This window comes from Panthera pardus, unplaced genomic scaffold (genome assembly GCF_024362965.1).
Source record: "Panthera pardus isolate Hobbes unplaced genomic scaffold, ASM2436296v1 HiC_scaffold_12, whole genome shotgun sequence".
NCBI lineage: Eukaryota > Metazoa > Chordata > Mammalia > Carnivora > Felidae > Panthera > Panthera pardus.
In genome coordinates, this window is record NW_026526677.1 from 47,571,652 (window position 1) to 47,592,684 (window position 21,033).

A 21,033-nucleotide genomic window follows, 5' to 3' on the forward strand; every position below is an offset into this window, starting at 1 on the left:
GTAGGTAGGCGGATGAGGTAAAAAGTCACAGGTGTGGCTCTGGCATCAGACTGCCTCAGTTTGAATCTCAGCTACTGCTCTCCACCTGTGGGACTTTTACTTAATTTCCTGTGCCTCAGTTTCCTCATCTACAAGATGGGGGCGACAGCGGCGCCCTCCTCAGAGTTGTTTTAGGATTCAGTGGGATAAAGCATGCAAATGACTTTGAGTCTGGCACAGAGTAGGAGCTACAAACATCTCAGCTTTCGTTATTAGCCACCTAAGGCAGGGGTTTTCAACAGCAGCATTCTTGCGCATCCGGGGTCGGGTCATTCTTCGCTGTGGGGGGCTGTTGGGTACGGGGTAGGATGTCGAGCAGCGAGTGTCCCTGACCTCTACCGCCTGGATGCCAGTAGCAGCGTCCCTCCCCCGTTCTCATGACAACCACAGATGTCCCCAGACATCGCCAGATATGCCCTGGTCGGCAAAACCACCCCTCCCTGAGAACCACGGTTCTAGGTCCTTGCTTGCTTAAAGCTTCCGGGCTCCCCGTTATTCAGAAAGTGTAGCGGTGCTTCCTGGGCCTGCTGGTACCAAAAGTGGGGCATCTTGTACGAAACTGGTGCCCCTCGTTTGTGTTCAGGCCGTTTACCGATTCAATCCACTGCTGGCTGGACTTCTGAGGTGCCCAAGGGACCACTTGAGAGCGTCCTCTGCCGAATCTCTCTCTCTGCTCTGCAAGCTTCATGGTGACACCACTCAAGATGCACTTTGGTGTTTGCTTTTAAATAACAACTGTCTGTCCCTGTTATGATTCTCCCAGTCTCCGGAGCAATAAGCAGCTCCAGTGACAGCTGTGCCAGATAGGAACCGCACGCGTGCCTCTCCAAACGTCTCCCCCAAGCACTTCAGAGCAGCTAAGTGAATAAAACTGATTTCAGCTATTACCTGCACAGCCGCTTGTGTCTCTACAACCTGCCCCGGAGACCAGAGTCAGGCCCTGGTGACAGCAATGAAAGAAGGATGGCAGTCACTAGCTTCCTAGCTGTCCTTGTCAGGCAGCCCACACTGCTGAGCCTCGGGAAATCTGGGTCCCAGTAAACAGGGTGACTGAGAGCTACACTCTGTCCTGAGGAGAGAGCGTGGGGCATTCAACCCAACGTCATGAGCAGCTCTGCACTTTTTGGAGAGAGGCTCAGGTGGCAGGCTGAGAGGCCCCATGCTTTTGCATATTCGTGGAAGGCTTTCAGGAAGTGGTGTTTTTATTTCTATTTTCAAAGGAGCGAGAGTTGGATTAGGTGAATGGAGTAAGCACAGACAATGTTCATTTTAGTGTGATTAGAGCCATTATTTCCTGAAACGTTAGTTTCCCCAGCTTGGCTCTTGGATCATCCAGGACAGGGACCATAGCTTTCTCATCTCTATTATCCTCAGATCTCAACTTAGAGATTGTTGTTGGACAGACAGATGAATGGATGGATGGTGGATGGATGGAGGAATGAGATGTCTACCAGCATCTATTTAAATTCGTAAATCTGACCAGTCATCATATTCTCCCTCACCTCCAATAAACTGGAAGCCACAGCAGGTCATTGGCTTTCCTTAGTGGTGAACTGGAAATCCAGACCACCCACTGGAGGGTCTCTCACTCAATATGGGTTCTGAATAGGACCCTCTTGCCCCTGTGTTCTGGTCACATGTCCACGCTGGAGCCAGGCCTTCTACATTTGGCCTCTGCTCAGAACTTTGGTCGCCTCTATTATGGGAAGAATCAGTCATCTCAGTAGTTAAATGCCTATTTCCATGGATTCCCAAATCTGATAACTTGTAAGATGATTTGAGAGAGCGCATCCTTCCTGTAATGAGTGTCTTCTCTTTGTCTCTCCAGATCCACTCTCCATCCTTTCCTTCTACTCTAGGACACTGACTTTATGGAATGTTTCAGTGGGCTCCCATTTTGTTTGGCTTCCAGCAGGGTTCTGCCAATGGGCTGACCCAGCAGAAGAACCAAGTGAGGAGGGGGGAGAGTAAAGTTGGGTTATTTATTCACCACCACTCATCAAACCTCTCCCTCCCTGAAGCCTTCTTGCAAGTCAACCCTCTCTAGATGACTTTTACAGATCCTGGTAACTTCTCTCTTCTCTCATCCCTTGGGGTCTAGGAGTGGTAATAGCTCCATGTTATTATTCTCAGGGAACTATACTATCCCTATGGTTGCCTTACATCCTACCCACATCGAGATTTGTGCCTTTATTATACCCTCTTTGGATTCCCCCACCTTGAGTGTGCCACCTATTTCCAGTTAGGGCCTTGACTGATACACTGGCCTGAGGATCTTCTTATGTCTGAAGGGTGATCCTACCTGCCTCTCCATGCCCTCCTTGGACTTCCAAAGGTCAGAAAGAACATGCCCCCAAGGACCACTCCTTACCTACCTTCCCTGCACTGCCCTTCTCACCCCACAGTCCCTTTTATGTCCCACACTCATGTTTAAAAGTCCCTCTTCTAATGATGTCGGGTGCCTGGGTGGCTCAGTCAGTTAAGTGTCCAACTTCAGCTCAGGTCATGATCTCGTGGTTCATGGGTTCAAGCCCTGCTGCTTCAGATTCTGTGTCTCCCCCTCTCTCTGCCCTTCCCCCGCCTGTGCTCTTAAAAATAAACATTAAAATATATACATAATATACATGTATAATACATTAATATATATAATATATATATAAGTCCCTCTTCTACTAAAACAAGAAATGCTTTATATTCTCATATGGAATTAATCAAAAATATTTACCAGTAAGAATGTTTTAATATATGAAGATAACAAGAGGGCTCACCCTGAACTCTAACCTAAAACAAAGAAATGTAGTATCTCAATTTGCCCCTGGGGTCTAATCATAAGTGGTGGTGTTCATTTCTTTAGTAATATGAAGAGAAAAACTCACAGAACCTTATGACTTCTCCCTCAGAGCCCTTTTCTTTGGAACCATGACTGAAGGTTGAAGGAAGAGACTGGAAACTTGGAAGGCCAAGGGTCTTGTGGCTTTCTTCTAGACCAGAGCCAGTAAACTACAGCCCATGGCACAGCCCTTATTTTTGTAATTGAAGCATTCTCCTAACAGCCATTCATTCACATATTGTCTGTGGCTGTGTTCACGCTACAATGGCAGAGTTGAGTTTTCAGACTGTATGGCCTTCTGTGCAGAAAAGAGTTAACACAGTGGGGCTGACTGCTGTGCTTTGAAAGGCCTACTTGGAACTTGGATTTCAGGAGGTTCCCATCATCCCCAGATCTATAAGAGTGGTTCACTATGCCTAACCAGACTGTACAAGCAATGTACAGTTTGTGCTAACATGTGCTTTCCTTCTGGGAATCTGGAATTTTGGTATGTGCCAGGCAGAGGCTGTGTACGTGACCAGCCCTGATAAAAAAGCCCAGCTGAGTCTCTAAGAACTTTCCAGGTAGAAAACATCTCGCACGTGTTGTCTCAGCTCCTTGCTGGGGGGAATTAAGTGTATCCTTGTGACCACTAGGAGAGTACCTTTGGAAACTTCCACCTGGTTTCCCCCAGGCTTTGCCCCAGGTGCCTTTTCCCTTTGCCAATATGATTTGTATCCTTTTGTTAAAATAATTCACAGCTGTGAGTACAAATATGTGCTGAGTCTTGTGAGCCCTATCAAATCTTCAAACCTGGGAGTGGTCTTCAGGACCTCCCAACACACTGCAAAGCCAAAATTACTTGCCACCTGGCCCTTTAAGAAAAAGTTTGCCAATCCTTGGTCTACACAGTCTTAGTCTAGATGGAAATTATGTTTTATAGGACTCTGAACTCCCTAAGGCATGGCACAGGTCTTTTCTCTTTATCTACTGGCCAACACAGTATCTTGTACAAGTTATTTATGGAGGGAGGAAGTCAGCAAGCCTGCAAATAATGGATTCAAGCCATGCTTTTTAAACTGTGGGTGGTGAAATCTATTTGAAAGGTTATGACCAATGCTTTTCACTGAAAGAATAGAATAGAAAATATCAGATTGCATTGCATATGGTAAGAATAAGTTTTATTTCCTGAAAATTTTGTTTCAGTTACACATGTGGACCAGATACTATCCTGGATCGTGATGTTAAAGGGTTTCCTCTTCTTGTCCGTTGCAGTAAAAAATAACTTGAAGACCGCTGGACTGTGCTTTCTTCGCTAGCTGCCAGGGAGAATCCCCACTGGCTGCCCCCCATCTCTCTGGCCACTGCATTTTAACCACATTCTTCCCCCACCCCCAGAATGTGTACTACACGAGCAGTCAGCAGATCCACGTGGGCATCCTGAGCCCCACGGTCGACGATGATGACAACCGGTGCCTGGTGGATGTCAACAGTCGGCCACGGCTCATCGAGTGCAGTTATGCCAAAGCCAAGAGAATGAAGCTTCACTGGCAGTTCTCTCAGGTAACAGCCCCAGAGCCCCCATGAAGGGCAGCAGGAAAGCAGAGGGGGGAGAATGTCTAAGGGGCCAGGGAGCATGTGGGAGGAGACAAGGAGGAAAGGGACATGGTGGCAACAGGGAGGCTGGGACTCCCGGGATTTACTGGGCACTGACTATGTGCCAGACATTTGATGTACATTAGCTTATTGGCTCCTGATATTGGCGCTAAAAGGGGAATTGTCGAGGTTGTTATTGTTGTTTTATTATCATTTTGTTCAATTTGTAGATACATGGAGATAGGCTCAGAGAGGGAAGTCATGTGCCCAAAGTCACACAGTAAGGATCAGGGCTGGGAGTTAGATTTAGGCCTCTCTGTCTTTAAACTCTCACATTTCCTCTCCACACACCCTATCTCCTGGGATGAAGCCCAGTGTCCCAGGTATAGACAGTGCCGAGGCACCTCTGGTCTGTGCCCTGCTCTGCCTTCCTCCCAGAATGGGCTCACTCTAGGGGAAGAGGCTTCCTCAAAGGGCAGTGTGTACAATGGTGAACAAGAAGCATTCCCGTATTAAGCCTCCATCGTTCTGAGGCCCATATTTGACTTCCTGCTCTCCATTAGCCCAGTTACAAAATGATGTCCGAGGATCAAGATGCCCAGTTGGGATGGCCCACCATGATTCAGCTTTGAAGAGGACCTGGGGCTCAGCCCAGAGGCTCCCAGCCCCCAGGATTCCACTAAGTTAGGGCCAGTTTTCCCCCATAGGTAGGGACACCCACCTCCCAGGCAGTGCAGCGGAAGTGTTCAGAACAGGAAGTGAGGGGGCCCACGGGCTTCTAAGGCATCAGAGGACTGTATATGGTGGAAGCTTCCAGGGAAGTCAGAAAGGGAATAGGTGTATTCGTGGGACCGAGTAGAAGAGACCCTGACTCAGCCTCCCAGCAAGCTGCTGCTGCCCTGGGGAGGAGGAAGCTGGTGGGCACTGGAAGGGACTGGCAGTTACTCTCCCCGTGGTGGGGGGGGGCGAGGGGGGGCAGGGCAGGTCCCGGCTGCATCATATTCTACGGGTAGGGGAACCTTTGATCCGTGATCTGGGTGTGTGCATCCAGAGGACTGAGTTGGGTCCTGAATGAGTGAGGAAGGTCAATACTGAGTTCGAAACAAGGCCATAGATTTAAGGGCTACTCAGAAAGCAGGAGCCAGAGTACAGACAAGGGCTTTGTGACCCCCCCAGGAAAGCAGATGGCTGGGGAGCAGCACAGGGAGCCAAATGGGAGCACTTCCAAGGGCAGGTGGGAGATGTGTGGGGCAGCTCCGAGTCCCGGCTGGGCCTGCATAATGTATGGGGCTCCACGAGAGGGAATATGGTGCACCAGGACTGGTGGTTCCTGCTGTGCTCCTACCTGTGTGGTGAACTGTAATAGTCTGTCCCAGTAAGAATGGCAGCCAGCCTTCATACTGTGCTTACTCTGTGCCAGAACTTCTAAGCACGGGGCGTGTATTTGCTTATTTATTCCTCCAAACAGCTGCATGTAGGTACCATGAGGAAAATGAGACACAAAGACGGTAAATAACGTGCCCAACGTGTTCATGTTGGGTACTATCCGCGAACTATTTCAGGTTCTCCTTTTTACTTAGTAGTGGCCACTGGGAAGAAGGTCAGGGTCAGGGCTGAGGTTTGAGAATACGGGGCACATCTTCCTCCCGCCTCCCTCTCTCTCACTGAAGCACCTTTTCTGACCCCACACTCTGCCCAGCGGTAGCCTTTGTCACTGTCCCCTGCCAGGTGTCTAGCCCTGAGTGACACGGGATGGGGCTGTATTTCTCCTCAGGCAGAGAGAGGGCTGGAGGCATGTGGTCAGGGAGGAAGGCTGGATGTGTGCTTGCTGGCTGGTGTTTCCCAGCTCAGGCTAGGTGCAAAATCGGCCTGCAAACTGGAGGCAGCAGAGGGAAATGGACACATATCCCTGTGGAGGTGAGTGGGGCTGACTTTGCTGGGGTGAAGTGGACATCATACCATCTAGGGAGGCTGGGCAGGGGCTCACATCAGGCCATTCTCTGCTGCCTTCAGCCAAGCCTGCTGGGCCCGTGAGCTCAGCTTCCTCCTGGGAATGTTGAAGAAACTGTCCAGGAAGATGGTGGGTAGGGAGTCAGACCAGGGCTGCTGGCTTTTCAGAAGAGACAGCACTTAGCTTGAACCTTGAAGAATGTGTAGGAGTGTGCTCCATATGAAGATAGTGAAGGGCATTCCAGGGAAAGGGAACAGCATGTGCAGAAGCCGTGAAGCATCAAACCCCAGCTATGTTCAGAGAGCTGCGGATAGTCAGGGGTAGTGGGGCCTGGACGGCACAGGGGGCGGGGAGTAGCTGCACATGAGCCTGGACTTGAGCCTGCGGGCAGGAAGATGTGCGGCAGGAGACTGGCATGTGTAGGTGTGGGCTTTTGAATGCCCCTGTGGCAGAGATTGTGAGGCTGAATGGGAAGGGGAGCTTCTAGAAGGGGGAGAGAGGCAGGAAGAAAAGCCAGCAGGAGGCAGAAATGCAGTCTGAACATTTAGCTGTTCCCTCCTCCCTCTCCTCTGTGAGTGGCCCCAGGGTCCTTATGGCCCTGCCTGGCCACCAAGATCTCTCAGGGCAAGGTCTGAGGCTGAACCGAGATGCCCAGCTTCTGGTGGTTGTGGGTCAGGCAGATTGACACGTGTGGCTGGGAGTCCTCTAATAGTTGAACATGCTGCTTCAACTCACGGGGAGGAGGGAAAGCGGCCCCGGGAAGCCCCGGAATAGCCCCTGGAGGTCATGGCCCAGCCACGCACCTGCCACACTGGAGACTTGGTGTCACCAGGATATGAGTGTTGTTGAACTGAAGTGAGCTCCCTGGCCTCTTTGGAAGCCTTGCTCCTCCGAGGAGGTCCGGAACCACCAGGGACACAGAGCTCCTCAGCTCCGCTGTGTCCAACCTCATGAAGTGCAGTATTCATAAACATAGCAACTCCATCCCAGTTGGGACAAAACGAGATGAAGTGACCTGGCCAAGATCATAGGGCCTGAAGGATGGAGCCGGAGTTCAAACAGGCTGGTTGCATCCAAACACAGGCTGCTTCATATCCCAGCCCCACACACAGGCACCTCCGCCTGTTTCCAACCCTCATAGACAGACATGCCCCCAAGGTCTCAGGCTGAAGTGACTCCTCTCTCCATCTCCAGTCCCAGATGCCTGGGTGCCCCTGGCTGGCCTTCATCTCATCTGTCCATCCCTGGCCGGGGCAGAGAAAGGAATATCCCCCCCTAAAATGGACATACTCAAGGCAAAGACACCCCCAAATCTAGCTCTTTCCTTTTCTCATCTCAGCACATGGCCTTGAACAGGCAGCCCCATGTGGTTCCTACTTGAAAGGACACAGTGACCGGCAAAGCAGGCCATATTGGAATGTGGAATCCTGGAGCCTGGGCAATTTTCAGCCACTTACATATATATCTAATTAACTCCCAGGGTGGTTTGGCAGTCACATCTTTGATCTTTCTACCAAGGGGAACTGTTTGGAAATAATATTTTTAAATCCCTCATTTGCAAACCCAGAGCAGCCACTCTTGCCTGATATTTAAAGATTAACATATGTGAATTTTTTGTTTAATGCAAAATGATTGATGTTTATCAAGCAACCGGAATCTGTCCACAAGCTCTCGCTGGTTAGGAACTACTGTTGACAAGGCCAGAGGAAGCTGGAAGCCTCTTACGTGATTAAATCGTGTTCTTGGGCTACTTTTCTTGCAACAGGTTTTAATCTTTGCAAATTACATGGGTATCCTACCAACTAGAATGATCTGGTGCAGAAGTTGGGCTGAAAGGAGCTTTTACTGGTGCATCTCCAATCTCCTTTCTGGTTTCACATTCTGCATTATTTACTCTCCTGAGGGCTGCATTTAAACTCCACAGACACTCAGGCTGAATTAATTTCAAAATAATCCAGCACGATTCTCTCAGGTTCTCCTACAAAGAAGATAGGCATTTGCATATCTTAGTGTTCCATCTCATACCCTGATTTTCTGTTTAACAAATAAAATGCCTTTCTTCTATCCCCTGCAAGCACTTCTGCATTTCTGATGCTTCAGGATGAATCAGGACAGCATTAGATACTGACACTGAGAAACCACATTTGATGAAACATCTCTTGGCAACACTGATGTACAGGGCTCTGATGAGCAATTTTCTGATGATGAACATTCTTTCCTTCAGTTATTCATCAAACATTTATTGAGCATGGGGGTTGGGCAGGAGGGATGCAGATATGAAACAGAGCCAGCCTCTGCCCTGGAGGAGCTCATGAGCATATAAACACGCAATAAAATGCATGACGAGACCAGAAATAAGGGATGTATGATGTTCTGGGACCCTGGGGTTGTCGGGCTCAAGGATGGCTTCACATTCGAGACTTGTTTGATCTGGATCTTGAAAGTTGTAGGACAGTTCCCAGGTGTAAAAAGGGAGAACATCCCATGTAGAGGCTCAGCCTGGGCAAAGGCAAGAAAAAACAGAGTATGTCTGAAGAATGCAAATCCAGTGTTGGTATGGGTGGAATTTGGAACCTCCAAAGAGGCATGAGAGAGCTCAGACATAAGGGTCAGTTTGGGTGCAGATAGTGGTGATCGGTGAAAGCCAGGCCAACAAGTTGGATTTCACCTTAAAAGCAGAGGGAGGAACCGGAGGAAGTTTTAAGCAGTGGATTGCCACGATGGGGTCTGAACCCCTCTGGTAGTAGAGTTCAGGGTAGATTAGAAAAAAAGAGACATGGAAGCAAGTTAGGGGGCTGTTCCATCATTCCCATGAGAGATGGGGCAGACTCAATCGCCATGAGGGCGTGGGTCCAGGCAGCTGGGCGGGGGGATGATTTTGAGAGACACTGTATCAGTCTGTTGGAAGTACTGATGGATGAAAAGGAGGGAATTGTGAAGGGGTATTATTAACCCAGGACCACTCTAGGCTCTGGGTTTCTGTCCGAAGAACAGGGCAGCCAGAGTTGTCCCTCTCAAGTGACGCACCTGTCTCTAGATAGCCAGCATTTCCCACATCAGCACATGAAGAAATTTTGTCAACACGGGAAATAGTAGTCATTGCCTTCTGTGACTTTTCCAGCTTGTGACTCCTCCTGGTTTAAAGACTCTCCTAAAGTGTTACCTATAAATTATAGGACTTTCAGTCTTCTGAGAGTACCCTACATACTGAGATTTGGGGGGATTCTGGGATTTGGTGATGAAAGGTTAGTGAAAGAGGCATTTAGTCAATGAGCCCCATGCCAATAGAAGGAGAGGGAGTAAGCAAATATCAAGTTGCTACAGAGAACTTTGTGGCCAGACCTGCCAAGTGACGCGATAGACTGCCTCTCCATGGTAATGAGATGCCACTCTTCTGCCATTACCATTATTGTGAATGGTTACACAAGGGCTGCATCCCTCTCTTTAGATATTCTTACAGGGATTCTTGCCACATGATGTGTGTCTTCTAAGGTCCAACTTCCTTAAATTCTACGTATCTATTTGAATGCATGGTTGAAGGAATTGCAGGCTGTTGGACCAGAAAGACCAGAAGCACCTTAGCTCTGCCTTCTCAAAGCTGAAGGGCTGCCCTACCCACAGGAAAGCAGTCTTGTCCTATTGGCTCTGAGGGAAGACTGGCGAGTCCGGGACGATTTATAGAGCAGCTTTCTCCTAGTCCGAGTTGTCCAGACATGAGGTTGGCAGTTCAGGGAAGAGCCAGGGGCTCCGGGGACCATGCAGCAGGCCATCTAAGGCTCTGCAGCTCTCAGTGGATTTGCACTGGATGGCTTGAAGGGCCTGCCAAACCCGAAATTCTGTAATTCTAAGCTAAATTTAGACAGCAAGCCCTGAGGAGGGCTTCCCCACCTGGAAGGTTCCCTGGGCCTGCCTCAATAAAAAGCACCACAAGTTTGAAAATAAGCCAAACTCCTTGCACAACGGCCATCTTCATCCCACTGTGTGCAACTGTTTTTCCATTATGTCAGTCCACACTCCTCTCATCCATCAACCAATACACGGGAGGGCACGACTGTCTTACACTTCCAACATCTCTAGCACCTCATGGAAAACGAGACAGAGGAGTCACCCAACGTGCTGTTAATCAAATGAAGCAGTTATTTTTTTTTTTTTCAGAAATTCACAAAAACTAACCAGAGGCCTCCTGTGCACCAGGTCTTGAGCTAGGTCTGTGGGAGACTGTAAGACGAACAAAAGTTTACCACTGATGACTCCCCTTACACACATGCGGGCACACTGCAAAAGGACATTTCAGCATAATAGTCAAAGGGCCCTGCTTAGCTGGAGAAATCCCTAGTTCCTACAAATAACACTTTTAGGTGGTGGTGCATCCTAACTGTGTTATGTGGGGTACTCTAAATTATACGGTAAATATGTACTTCTTCCTATAACTTCAGATTTGAAGGAAGGAGGTGGAAATGCTTTATACTAAAACAAATATGCATACTACGTAGAGCAGGGTGAACACAAATTTGTATGAATTTTTTTAAATTTTTTAGTATTTATTTTTGATATAACACAAGTGGGGGAGGAGAAGAGAGAGGGAGACACAGTATCTGAAGCAGGCTCCAGGCTCTGAGCTGTCAGCACAGAGCCCAACGCGGGGCTCGAACCCACAGACCATGAGATCATGACCTGAGCTGAAGTCAGTTGCCCAACCGACTGAGCCACCCAGGAGCCCCTGTATGAATATTTTTTAAAACAGGAGGCTTTGACGAAACGTCAGGGTATCCAGACTATATCTCATGCTGCTCTCATACTGTGGGGGTTGCCGTCACTCCCCTTGGCTGTTGAGTCCTTTGATGGAAACATTAGTAAGGTCCATCTGGGGGTCCAAGAACACATAGATCAGTGTTCCCACTGGTAGGCTGTCCCCACACCTGAGCCCCTATGCTTGCCTCGTTCTCTGCAAAGCATTTATGCATTTTCCACATGAGGGACATCACGGATAACAACAGAGATGTCTATTAATGCCAGGAGAGAAGAAATTTTCGAGAGTATGAGGAGACTGCCCGGAAGAGAGCTGAGTGTAGAGCCAAGCCTGCCTGTCCAGGATAATTGGCTCTGATTTGTGGGGTATAATTTGATAATTTGATGCAAGATGAGTAACCCACTCAAAAAAGAACCTATTTGCAGAGCACATTTCCCAGGGAGCATGGCTAATTCTGCCAAAGGATTTCCCTACACTCAAGGAGGAGGAGTCCTTGACTTTCTCCCATTCCGATTCCCAGTCGCCGTCAGGAAGTCCGACTTCAGGAAACTTTTGTACTGAAAAGACTATAATCTGGTATTTCATTTTGGCTCTGGAATAAAACACCTTTTCATTCCCGTGTCGTATGAAGGGGCAAATGTAGAACTGTCCAGTTTTGATGGATTAACAAAGCCTTGCATAGGCCCTGGAAGTTTGTGATGTTTAGTTTATGGCAGTCAGCATGCACCCCCCCTCTGCTCATCCCACAGAGATCAGGAGCCAGGAGCAGGTGTGATGGCTCAGATCCCCACTACTCAGACCGAAGAAGATTTTAAAAATTATTTACCGAATTTACATGGTGATTCCTATGTGCCAGATAGTATTGTAACTGCCTTATAAATATTACTTAACTCCCCCCAACAATGCTAGTAGGTACTTTAATTATCCTCATTTTACAGATGAGGAAACTGAGGCACAGAGACATTAATTTGTCCAAGAACAAATCTAGGAATTTTGCCTCTGGGATCTATGCTTTAAACCACCATACCATGGCTCCTTTCTTTGTCTTGCTTCTAGAAAACCAGTGAATGGCTGCAGTGGGAGTTTGGGGCTAGGGTCTCCCTGCCAACCAGTCACTGGCGTGTGTGAACTGGCTGGATTCCTGCCACCTCAGCGAACTCCTTCCAGCCACCCTGCTATCTCCACAACCCACTTTCACCCTTTTTTTTTTTTTTTCCGCACTTGAGATTGCCATTACCCCATCTTTGGTCCAGTGGACCTTCAGAGCAAATCCCAGGCAGACTCTCACTCAGGCACTGGTGAGTCTCCTTTAAAAAAGATAAATGCCAGAGTACTTCTTGAATAAATCTAGTGTTGAATATTCATAATACATAAAGACCGCTTTCCTCTATGAAAAGACTTAATCTCAGAGTTTCTTTAACTAGTGCTAACATCCCACCCATGCTTTGAAGTATTTGATTACTAATCATTAACTATTTAACCTGGAAACTCCCAAGCCCACTGTGCTTAAAGCCCAAGACACACTGGGCCATTTGGCCATGGAAAATTAATTGGAAAGTGGAACGAGAGCTTTGAAATAAGCAGAGAAGACTTTGGAATACAGGAGTCACTCCACACAACCTCCTCTAAACGCTTTGGTGGTAAACATGAGACCAGCCTGAGCTCAGCCCAGAGGCTCCAGAGGTCACAAGTGCAAGCGACAAGCCAGGCCCAGCCCTTCCTTGAGACGGCGACAGCTTGTTTGTGGTAGCCAGCAAGCAGCACCAGAGGCAGCAGCCCCCGGGAACCAAACAAGGCATTTTCTGGGCCCCATCACAGGCCCAGAAGTGATCTGTGATAAGTGAGCCCTCCGGGGACTCTGCCTAATCTGTTTACCCAGCCTACACCCTCAGGAGGAACTGGGCTAGTTAGGAAACTTCTAGCTGCCATAGGCACATAGTTGGGGAAACTGAAGCAGAGGGGAAGCGCATGCTGGGTGATCTGGGGTCAGCTACACAGTGGACCACGGCTCCACGAGCCCCACTCTACACATCATCAGTGCCCCATGGCAAGACACAAATCTGAGTGCCCCACAGCTCTCCGGGCCTTCTGCAAATGAGAAGCCTAAGGCTCAGGGCAGCTGAGCTGCTGACCCAGGGTCCGGTGGGAAGAGCCAGAGGCAAGGCCAGGAGCAGAGCCCCTCTTCCTTTGCTTCCGCCCACACCGCCTCTCTTGCCCTTCCAAGTGACTACTCCAGAGAGGCCCAGAAGGAGCCAGAGCTAGGCTGGGGGCTGGGAACGCACCTCCAGGAATTATTATTAGCCTCCTTAATTCTATACGTTGAGCTTTAGATTTTTTGTAATGCTCTTTCCATATTTACTTCAGTTTCCATTCCAATTAAGCTCTCTGTGTGCTGCAGCATCTCTCCTGCCAGGTTTAATTGCCCTTATTTAAATTCTTTAATTAAAAGTATTGTGTGTTTCCAGATCCTGTTGGTGTATGTATTACACAAATAATTTCGATGACTGGACTGGTAAACCAAGGAACTGTGCTCTCCATGGACGGCGGGGCTGGCCAGGGGATCTGCATCAAGCCCCAGCCCTTCAGAGCCCAGGGCCCGGCCCAGGGGCTGCTGGATGGGCCTGGGCTGTGAGGACAAGAGACTGCAAACAGGCATCCTTGCTTTCTTCCTTCCTCCAACACTCCATGCCTCACACAGCAGCCAGAGTGGCCCGGTTAGCATGTCAGTCCGACCCTGCAATGGCCCTATTACCAGATTAAAAGCCAAAGTCCATTCAGTGGCTGTGAGTCCTCACTGAGTCCTCACAGAACCTGCCCCTACCTCACCTCTTGGGCCTTAACTCCTACTCCTACCCCACGCCCGCGCTGCCCAAAGGCCTCCACGCTGGTCTTTGTGCTGTTCTCTGAACACACCAGGCCTCTGCTGGTGCGAGAGCCTTGCTCTGGGGCATAGGACTACCCCCAGATTCCACGTAGGCCACCTTCTCTCCCCCTTTGTGTCTTCACTCAACTCTCCCCTTCTTGTTGACGATCACCCTGGCCACCTCTTTCTTCTGCCTGCCTCCCGCCGGCCCCACTCTCTTACCTGGTTTGTCTGAGGCCGTTCAGGCTAGAACACAAAGGCCATCGACTGAGTGGCTTACACAACAAACATTTATTTCTCACAGTTCTGAAGCCTGGGAGGTCCAAGATCAAGGTGCCAGCAGATAGTGTCTGCTGAGAACCCTCTTCCTGGGTTGCAGGTGTTCCCTTTCTCACTGCGTCCTCACATGGCAGAGCGAGACAGGCATCTCTCTTGCGTCTCTTCTTAGAAGGGCACTAATCCAATTCATGAGGGCTCCACCCTCATGACCTAATTACCTCCCAGAGGCCCCACCTCCAAATATCATCACAGTGGGGAGTAGGACTTCAGTATGAATTTTAAGGGCTCGCATTCAGTCCGTTTTTGTGCACAGCCTGATCACTCTCTAACACACCAAAGAACTGTTTGCTCCCCCTCCTGGAATATAGTCTCAGTCTTTGTCTACAGAAAAAGATCTGTTTCTGTTTAGTCACTCCTGAATCTCCATGGCCTAGAGTTACACAGTAACTGGCACACAGTAGGTACTAAATATCTGATGGATGGATGAATAGATGGATGAATCATGTGTCTGCAGCGAGCCCTCAAAAGAATTAGCCCAAACTGGCTCCGCAGAGCCCCTGAAGCCCACGAAGGTGACCTTCCTCTGCCCCAGACATCGAGGCACCCGCAGAGCTCAGTCTAGTCCGCTGCCTCGAGACAGGCATGGGGCGGGAGAGATGACTTGGTGGGCCTAGTCACACATGCTAGTGAGGAACAGTGAATGGGGCAGGGGCCCCCAGCCTGTCTCTACCGCTTACTGAGCACGTGACCCTGGGCCCGTGTCCCAACCTTTCTGAGCCCTAGTCTCCAGTTCTATAGAATGCGGACAATTACCATCTCCACCCCTCAGGGTTATCATGAGGAATACGTGCGACTGGGCATGTGGAGCATTTGACACAGTGCTGGGAGCCTGGGAAATCAGTGGCAACCGCTGTTAGTTCCATCTCAGTGCAGAGCCTGCAGGGAGGGGTTCGGAGAGTCACACCACCAGGCTGCTCCCCAGGGTGTGCTGAGCTCACCAGGGAAGGATGGACCGCAGGAAAGGAAGGCTCCTTTGCAATTGTGGTGGATGGAATCTGTCCAGAGAGGGTGGGAGCCTAGAGATTATTCACTGAGAGCGGCTGGGGTCTGCGAAGGAGGACAGGAGGGAGGCAGCACCCGTGGCCAGTGCTAGCTCCCTCACCAAAGTGGCCTGCCTTCTCCTCCTCTAGCCCAGATATGTTCCCAAGACATTGACCAGGGCTGCTCAGCGAGGCCTCCACACGGGCCTTACTCTTCTGCTCTAGAAGATTCTCCTCTTGGAGCCTCTAGGGAGGAAGCTCTCCTTGACTGCCTGCTTCACCCTCCCTGACAGGCCCTGATGCTCTCACTGAGGTTGTGTCTCCTTCACAGCACTGCTCTTGGCCTCGCTCTGTTTCTTCCACATCCTTCCCAGAGGCCACACTGGCTGCTTCTGCCCCAGGGTCACGACACTTCCTGTCTCCAGGGTCCTGAGGGCCAGGATGGGGTCTGGGAAATGTCACATTTGAGTCTCTGAAGGAATTCTTTCCTTCTCAGAGACACTCCTCCCTCTCTTGGGCTTGGCAAGGTGCCCCTGTGAAAGTCTTAGAATGTGCCTGAGTGGTAGCAGGAAAGGAGAGACTGCGCCTTCTCTGTTTTGGACAAGTTTCCCCAAGTTCATTGATCCAGGGTTGACGGAAGCAGCCCGGCCACTGGCACACAGGCCCGGGCCAGCCCCTGAGGAGATTCTGAGAAGCCCATCTTCAGAAGAGTGAATGGGCACTTGCTCTGGTCCCTTTTCTGCCTGTTGTGCAATTTTTCTGGAGCCCTCATCCTGATACACACTCGTTGGTTGTTTTATAGCTGATGGAAGGGTTTCCCGTTCCTCCTTCTCTCATCCTCCAGTAGTCAGGAAAGAAATTACCATCTGGTTCTAGACACAATGGAACCAGAGTGGAGAGCAGCTCACCCGGGGCCACCAGCTAAAAACCAGGAAGGAAGCATCATAGGTCAGCACCGCCCCTTCCCATCTTACTGCCAGAAAGGCCGGCAGAGCTCATGAATTAGTGAGCGGGGCTGGTCTCATTCGCACCCTGCCTGAGCTCCACTCCTAGCGACATGGGTCTGGCACGCCGCCAGCTGACGGAGTGTTGGAGGGTCAGGGGAGCCTGGCCACACATCTGCCAAAGAAGCAGCAGTGACACGGCCCAACCCGGATGTGGGCGACAGGTGCGCTCAGACCACGGCAACAGAAACGGCAGAAACCTGTGCCTGGCAGAGCCATGGGCTGGCCTTGCTTGGAGCAGGTGACACAAGAGATGTCTCTGGGTCTGCAAGTCCAGCTTTTGAGGGACAGAGTGGGGTCCCACAGCTTCCAAGTGGACTACTTGACGCTATCAACCTGTCGTCAGCCCAGGAGCATGGCGTGGCCACCGAAAGCACTGATTCATTGGCTGTGTTGAAGGAGTCTGTTGTCCAGTGGAAATGAGGTGGTGGCCCTCTGCTTGGCAGTCAGTTCTGAGTGACACAGAATAACTGGAGTTTGTCCAAAGGAGAGCAGGCGGGTTGGAAAAATTATTCAAAATTGTTGCTCAGTTCCTTGTGGAAGTTTAAACTAGAAAGGCATGGAACTCGGGGGACGTGAGCCCTACCTTCCCCTATTGGAAGGGAAAGGGTGGAGAAGCGGGAGCAGACCCACGTGTGGGAACCTCAGGGGGACAGTCTGGGGCCCGTTGCTGGTTGCCTCCACGACAAGGATTTGAGTTGAATGCTCCTGGGCAGAGCAGCATGGGAAAGAAAGTGCTGGTTCAGGAGGCTACGTGAGTCACCCCTGGAGGAGGCCCAGCAAAGCTGGAGGCCCCAGGCCGAAGTAGAGGTCACCCAGGTTGCTGATTAGAGCAAGAGGGTCGGCCTTCAGAGTGAACTCCACATGCGGACTGCAGGGTCCTTTCTGAGCCCTTGTCTCACTGCCACTTGTTCCTCTGCCCCCTCAGGGCCTGAGTCAACCGGTGTCTCTCTGGGTGAGAGATGAGCTTGCTGTTTGGGTTTCCTCTTTGCACTGGTGTCTCTCTGCTCTTGGGTGCAATGAGTCACGGCTCTCCTCAGGCACACAGGAGAGACCTGCTTTCTTCCCTTGAATATTCCAGAAGAAATTTGCTGGGCCATCTTCCACCCACTGGAAATTGGGAATTCTCTTCCTCCTCCCCAACACACGCACAGACAGACCCCCGATCCCCTTTGCCATCCAGTCTCTCACTACCTGCCTCCTTCACCCACTGTTCAAAGTCACTTCTGAGGGAGCTGCATTTTTTTTGTCTTAATTGTTTAATTGAAGAATAGCACACATACATACAGAAACATGCACAAAATGTAAATGTTCAACTCAGTGGTTTAAAGCAAAGCAAACACCTGTATTGCCACCAGCCAGGTCAGGAAATAGCATACCATCAGCATCCCAGGAGCCCCTCTCTTGCTTCCTGTCAATCATTTTCCCTTCCCCCTCCTTAAAGATAACCCCCATCCTGGCTCTAACACCATGGTCCTATTTTGCCTGTTTGGGGGGTGTATATAAGTGGAATTATATATGTGTTCTTTATCTGGCTTCTTCTGCTAACATGATATTTGTTAGGTTTACTCATATTGAGTGGAGCTCTAGTTTGTATATTTGTGATGCTGTACAATATTCCGTTATGTGACTAACCACAAGTTATTTATCCATTCTACTATCGATGGGCATTTGGGTTGTTTCCAGATTGGAGCTTTTACAAATCATGTTGCAGAAAGCACTCAGGTGCTTGTCTCTGGTGCACGCATTTGTGCTAGGTACAGACCTAGTGTGGGAGTGTTGGGTCTCGGAGATGCGTGTGTCCAACCGTGGTAAATACTGCCAGTTTCCTAGGTCGCCGTGAGAACTGAGTCTTCATGTTCTCTGAGATGTCAGCCATCACCATGGGGATAGTGGTAGCTGACTGGGGATGACCCCTTTCAGAAGAAGTTCGTGGTCTCCTCTCCCAGCATGCTGTTCACTGGAATGGGCATGGGATGTAGCTGGGGGTGGGCTGCAGTCATAGGAGGCAGGGGCCTCCCTCCCCCTGCTGCCAGGCCTGCTCAGGGCCACTCCAGAGTGAAACACAGCAGCCCTGTCTTGAGACCCATCCCTCCTCACCTATGCAGGTCATGACCGCCAACATTTACTGATCATCTGTTATGTACCAGGCTTTTGGCTGGATGCTGAGGGCACAGAAATTGATAAGACATAGAGCTGTCAGTATGGGAGGATGGGGGGGAGACAAGTAAACTAGTAATTCCGCTACCGTTCAATCATGCTGGGCGAATAGAGAAAACACGGTGGAAACACGGGTGAATAGCACCTCGCCAGCTGGGTGGCCTGGAGGAGAAGAGGTGGGAGGGGCTGAGGTGAGAGATAAGGAGGCTTCTGGAAGAAATGGAGCAGGAGCTTAGCCTTGAAACGTGACTGTGCCTTGGCCTGCTATGGAAGCATGGAGAAGGACCCCCAGCACAGGACACGGCTTGCTTGATGTCTAGGAACCCTGATAATACAGAAATCTTTACACAACTGCAGGAAGTTTGGTGTGGCTGCACAAAAGGTGTGGGGGCTGAGGGAGGAGATGAGGCCATGAAAGGCCTGTGCTAAGGAACTTGGGCTCTGTCCTCTAGGCCAAACATACATTTCAGAGACATCACTCTTCCCTGCCTCTGGAGGTCAGAGGGGGGTCAGCTAGGAGGCTGATGCAGTTGTCCAGGGGACAGAAGATGGTGGCCTGAACGCAGGCAGGGTTGTGATGTGATAGCAATAAGGGGACAGTCACCAGGCAAGAGGGATGTGGAATTGGCAGGACTTAGTGCCTAATCAGATGCTGGGGAGAAGGCAGAGGTGTCAGTGAGAATGCCCAGGTCTCCCACACGAATGCCTGGCTATTGCTTTTGGGGGAAATTATTTATGGAAAATATTTATAACTGAGGTGGTAAACACAAGAGGAGTAGATTCTGGGGAGAAGGTGAGTTTGAACATCTACTCAAGTGCCATTAAGCTCCAAAGAGTGTACTTATAAGGACCACCACCTACCCCAAGCAATTCTGCCTGCAGAATTGGTATAACTCCAAGATACTCAAATAGTCTGGGCTGATGCTTAGACTTACAGCCAGCAGCCTCAGAGTATCTGAGCTCTGCAAGGGCCTCACTAAAATAAAAACTTATTGGGCTCCTCTTTGCTGCCATGGGGCTACTCTGGGGAGCAGCACCTCTCTTCCTTCAAGAGGCTTTGGGCATAAACTGAGTGTTCATGGCTACAGAACATTCTAGAACATCAGTAGCATGGGGGAAAACCATGCATGCCCAGGGCCGAGGGAGCCCAGTGGCCTAGGAGACATATCCAGGAGACTGAGTTTGGTGGAGACCAACACTGATGACTCTAGAGGTCCACTTGGGTACATGGACCCTAAAAGCAGGAGGTCCTGGGCCTCTGGTGGTGGTCAAATTCAGGCCAGTCATGGGGAGGGGAGTCCCAAGGAACTAGACTTTTCAGAGCAGGACCCCAGCCTATGCCTATGGGGACCAGGGCCTGGCCCCCAGGGTGGGAGCTATGGGAGCAAACCAGCATGCCACACCCCAGCAAGTGGATGGAATTTGGGGCAGGGTGTCTCCGTCCTAACGAAGAACTAGGGCTCTGTGAAGAAAACCAAGGCACATGTTCGGTCTCAGGGAGGAGACCAACACATCAGAGAAGGGCAGCCTGAAGCTGCATGGGAATGCTGGCCCCCACACCTCCCGTAGCCTCTCTGGACCCCAGGCATCTGGACCCACCGATAACTCTAGGCCCAAGGTCCCCCCCAGATTCCCCTGTTTCGTCTATAGCCTCTGACTCCACTCTCTGCCCCGGCTCCCAGGGAGGCCCCATCCAGAACCGCAAGTCCAAGCGCTGTCTGGAGCTGCAGGAGAACAGCGACTCGGAGTTTGGCTTCCAGCTGGTGCTGCAGAGGTGCTCAGGCCAGCACTGGAGCATCACCAATGTCCTGAGGAGCCTGGCGTCCTGACCCTGCTGGGAGCCGCCCCCGCCCGTCCCTTTGCTACTGTGTAGCACCTGCTGCAATGCTGCCTGCTGTCTGGGGGGTTGTTTGAGTCTGGGGGAACCAGGTTAGCGGGACCCCCCCAAAAGAGCTTTTTATTTCCTATTCAATTTTCATGGAGTTTATAGAAAGGTGCCGAATGGTGGGTGATGGTATAATATCATAAACTATTTTGCAACTGTAAATAGGGGACAAATGGAAAATATTTATAACTGACAATAAAATACTATTGATTAAGAAAAGGGCTTTTGCAGTCATTTGGTGCACAGTGGAGCTGCCTGCCTGGTTCCTCTGAACTTGGAGTTCTTGTAGCCCGCTTTCTTTGTGAGGCCCAGGGTGGCGAGTGGGGCACTGTGACCTCACAGTCACCTCCAAAGAGAAGGCTCCTTCTGCCTCTCCCACAGCAGATGCGTCCTTTGGAGACAGCATTCCTGAAGAAAGCAGGGTTTCTGCTGGCCCCCGAGCGTCAGCTGCTGGGCTTTAGGCTTCAGGCCACACTGCCCCATCTTGATATCACCTTCCTCACCTCCCAAAGCGGTCCATCGCCCCGGCCCTCAGCAGTGACCCTGGCCTACAGCAAATGCCTCCTTCCAGTTGCTAAGACGGTTTGGCTCCTTCCATGAGTCACAGTGTATTTGTTTCCTGGGGCTGTCATAACAAAGTGCCACCGACTGGCTGGC

General features: G+C 50.4%; 1 protein-coding gene across 2 annotated transcripts in view; it reads left to right on the forward strand.

The window, feature by feature from the left end:
* GALNT18 (polypeptide N-acetylgalactosaminyltransferase 18) overlaps positions 1–20,595 on the forward strand; it is a 353,962-nt gene extending 333,367 nt beyond the window's left edge. For both annotated transcript variants that reach the window (XM_053899989.1, XM_019456322.2), the window contains 2 exons: positions 4,247–4,411; positions 20,174–20,595. In XM_053899989.1, coding sequence (XP_053755964.1) covers positions 4,247–4,411; positions 20,174–20,320 — 312 coding nt within the window. In that variant the 3' untranslated portion in view covers positions 20,321–20,595. The remainder of the gene's footprint in view (positions 1–4,246; positions 4,412–20,173) is intronic.
* Positions 20,596–21,033: the final 438 nt, after the last annotated feature.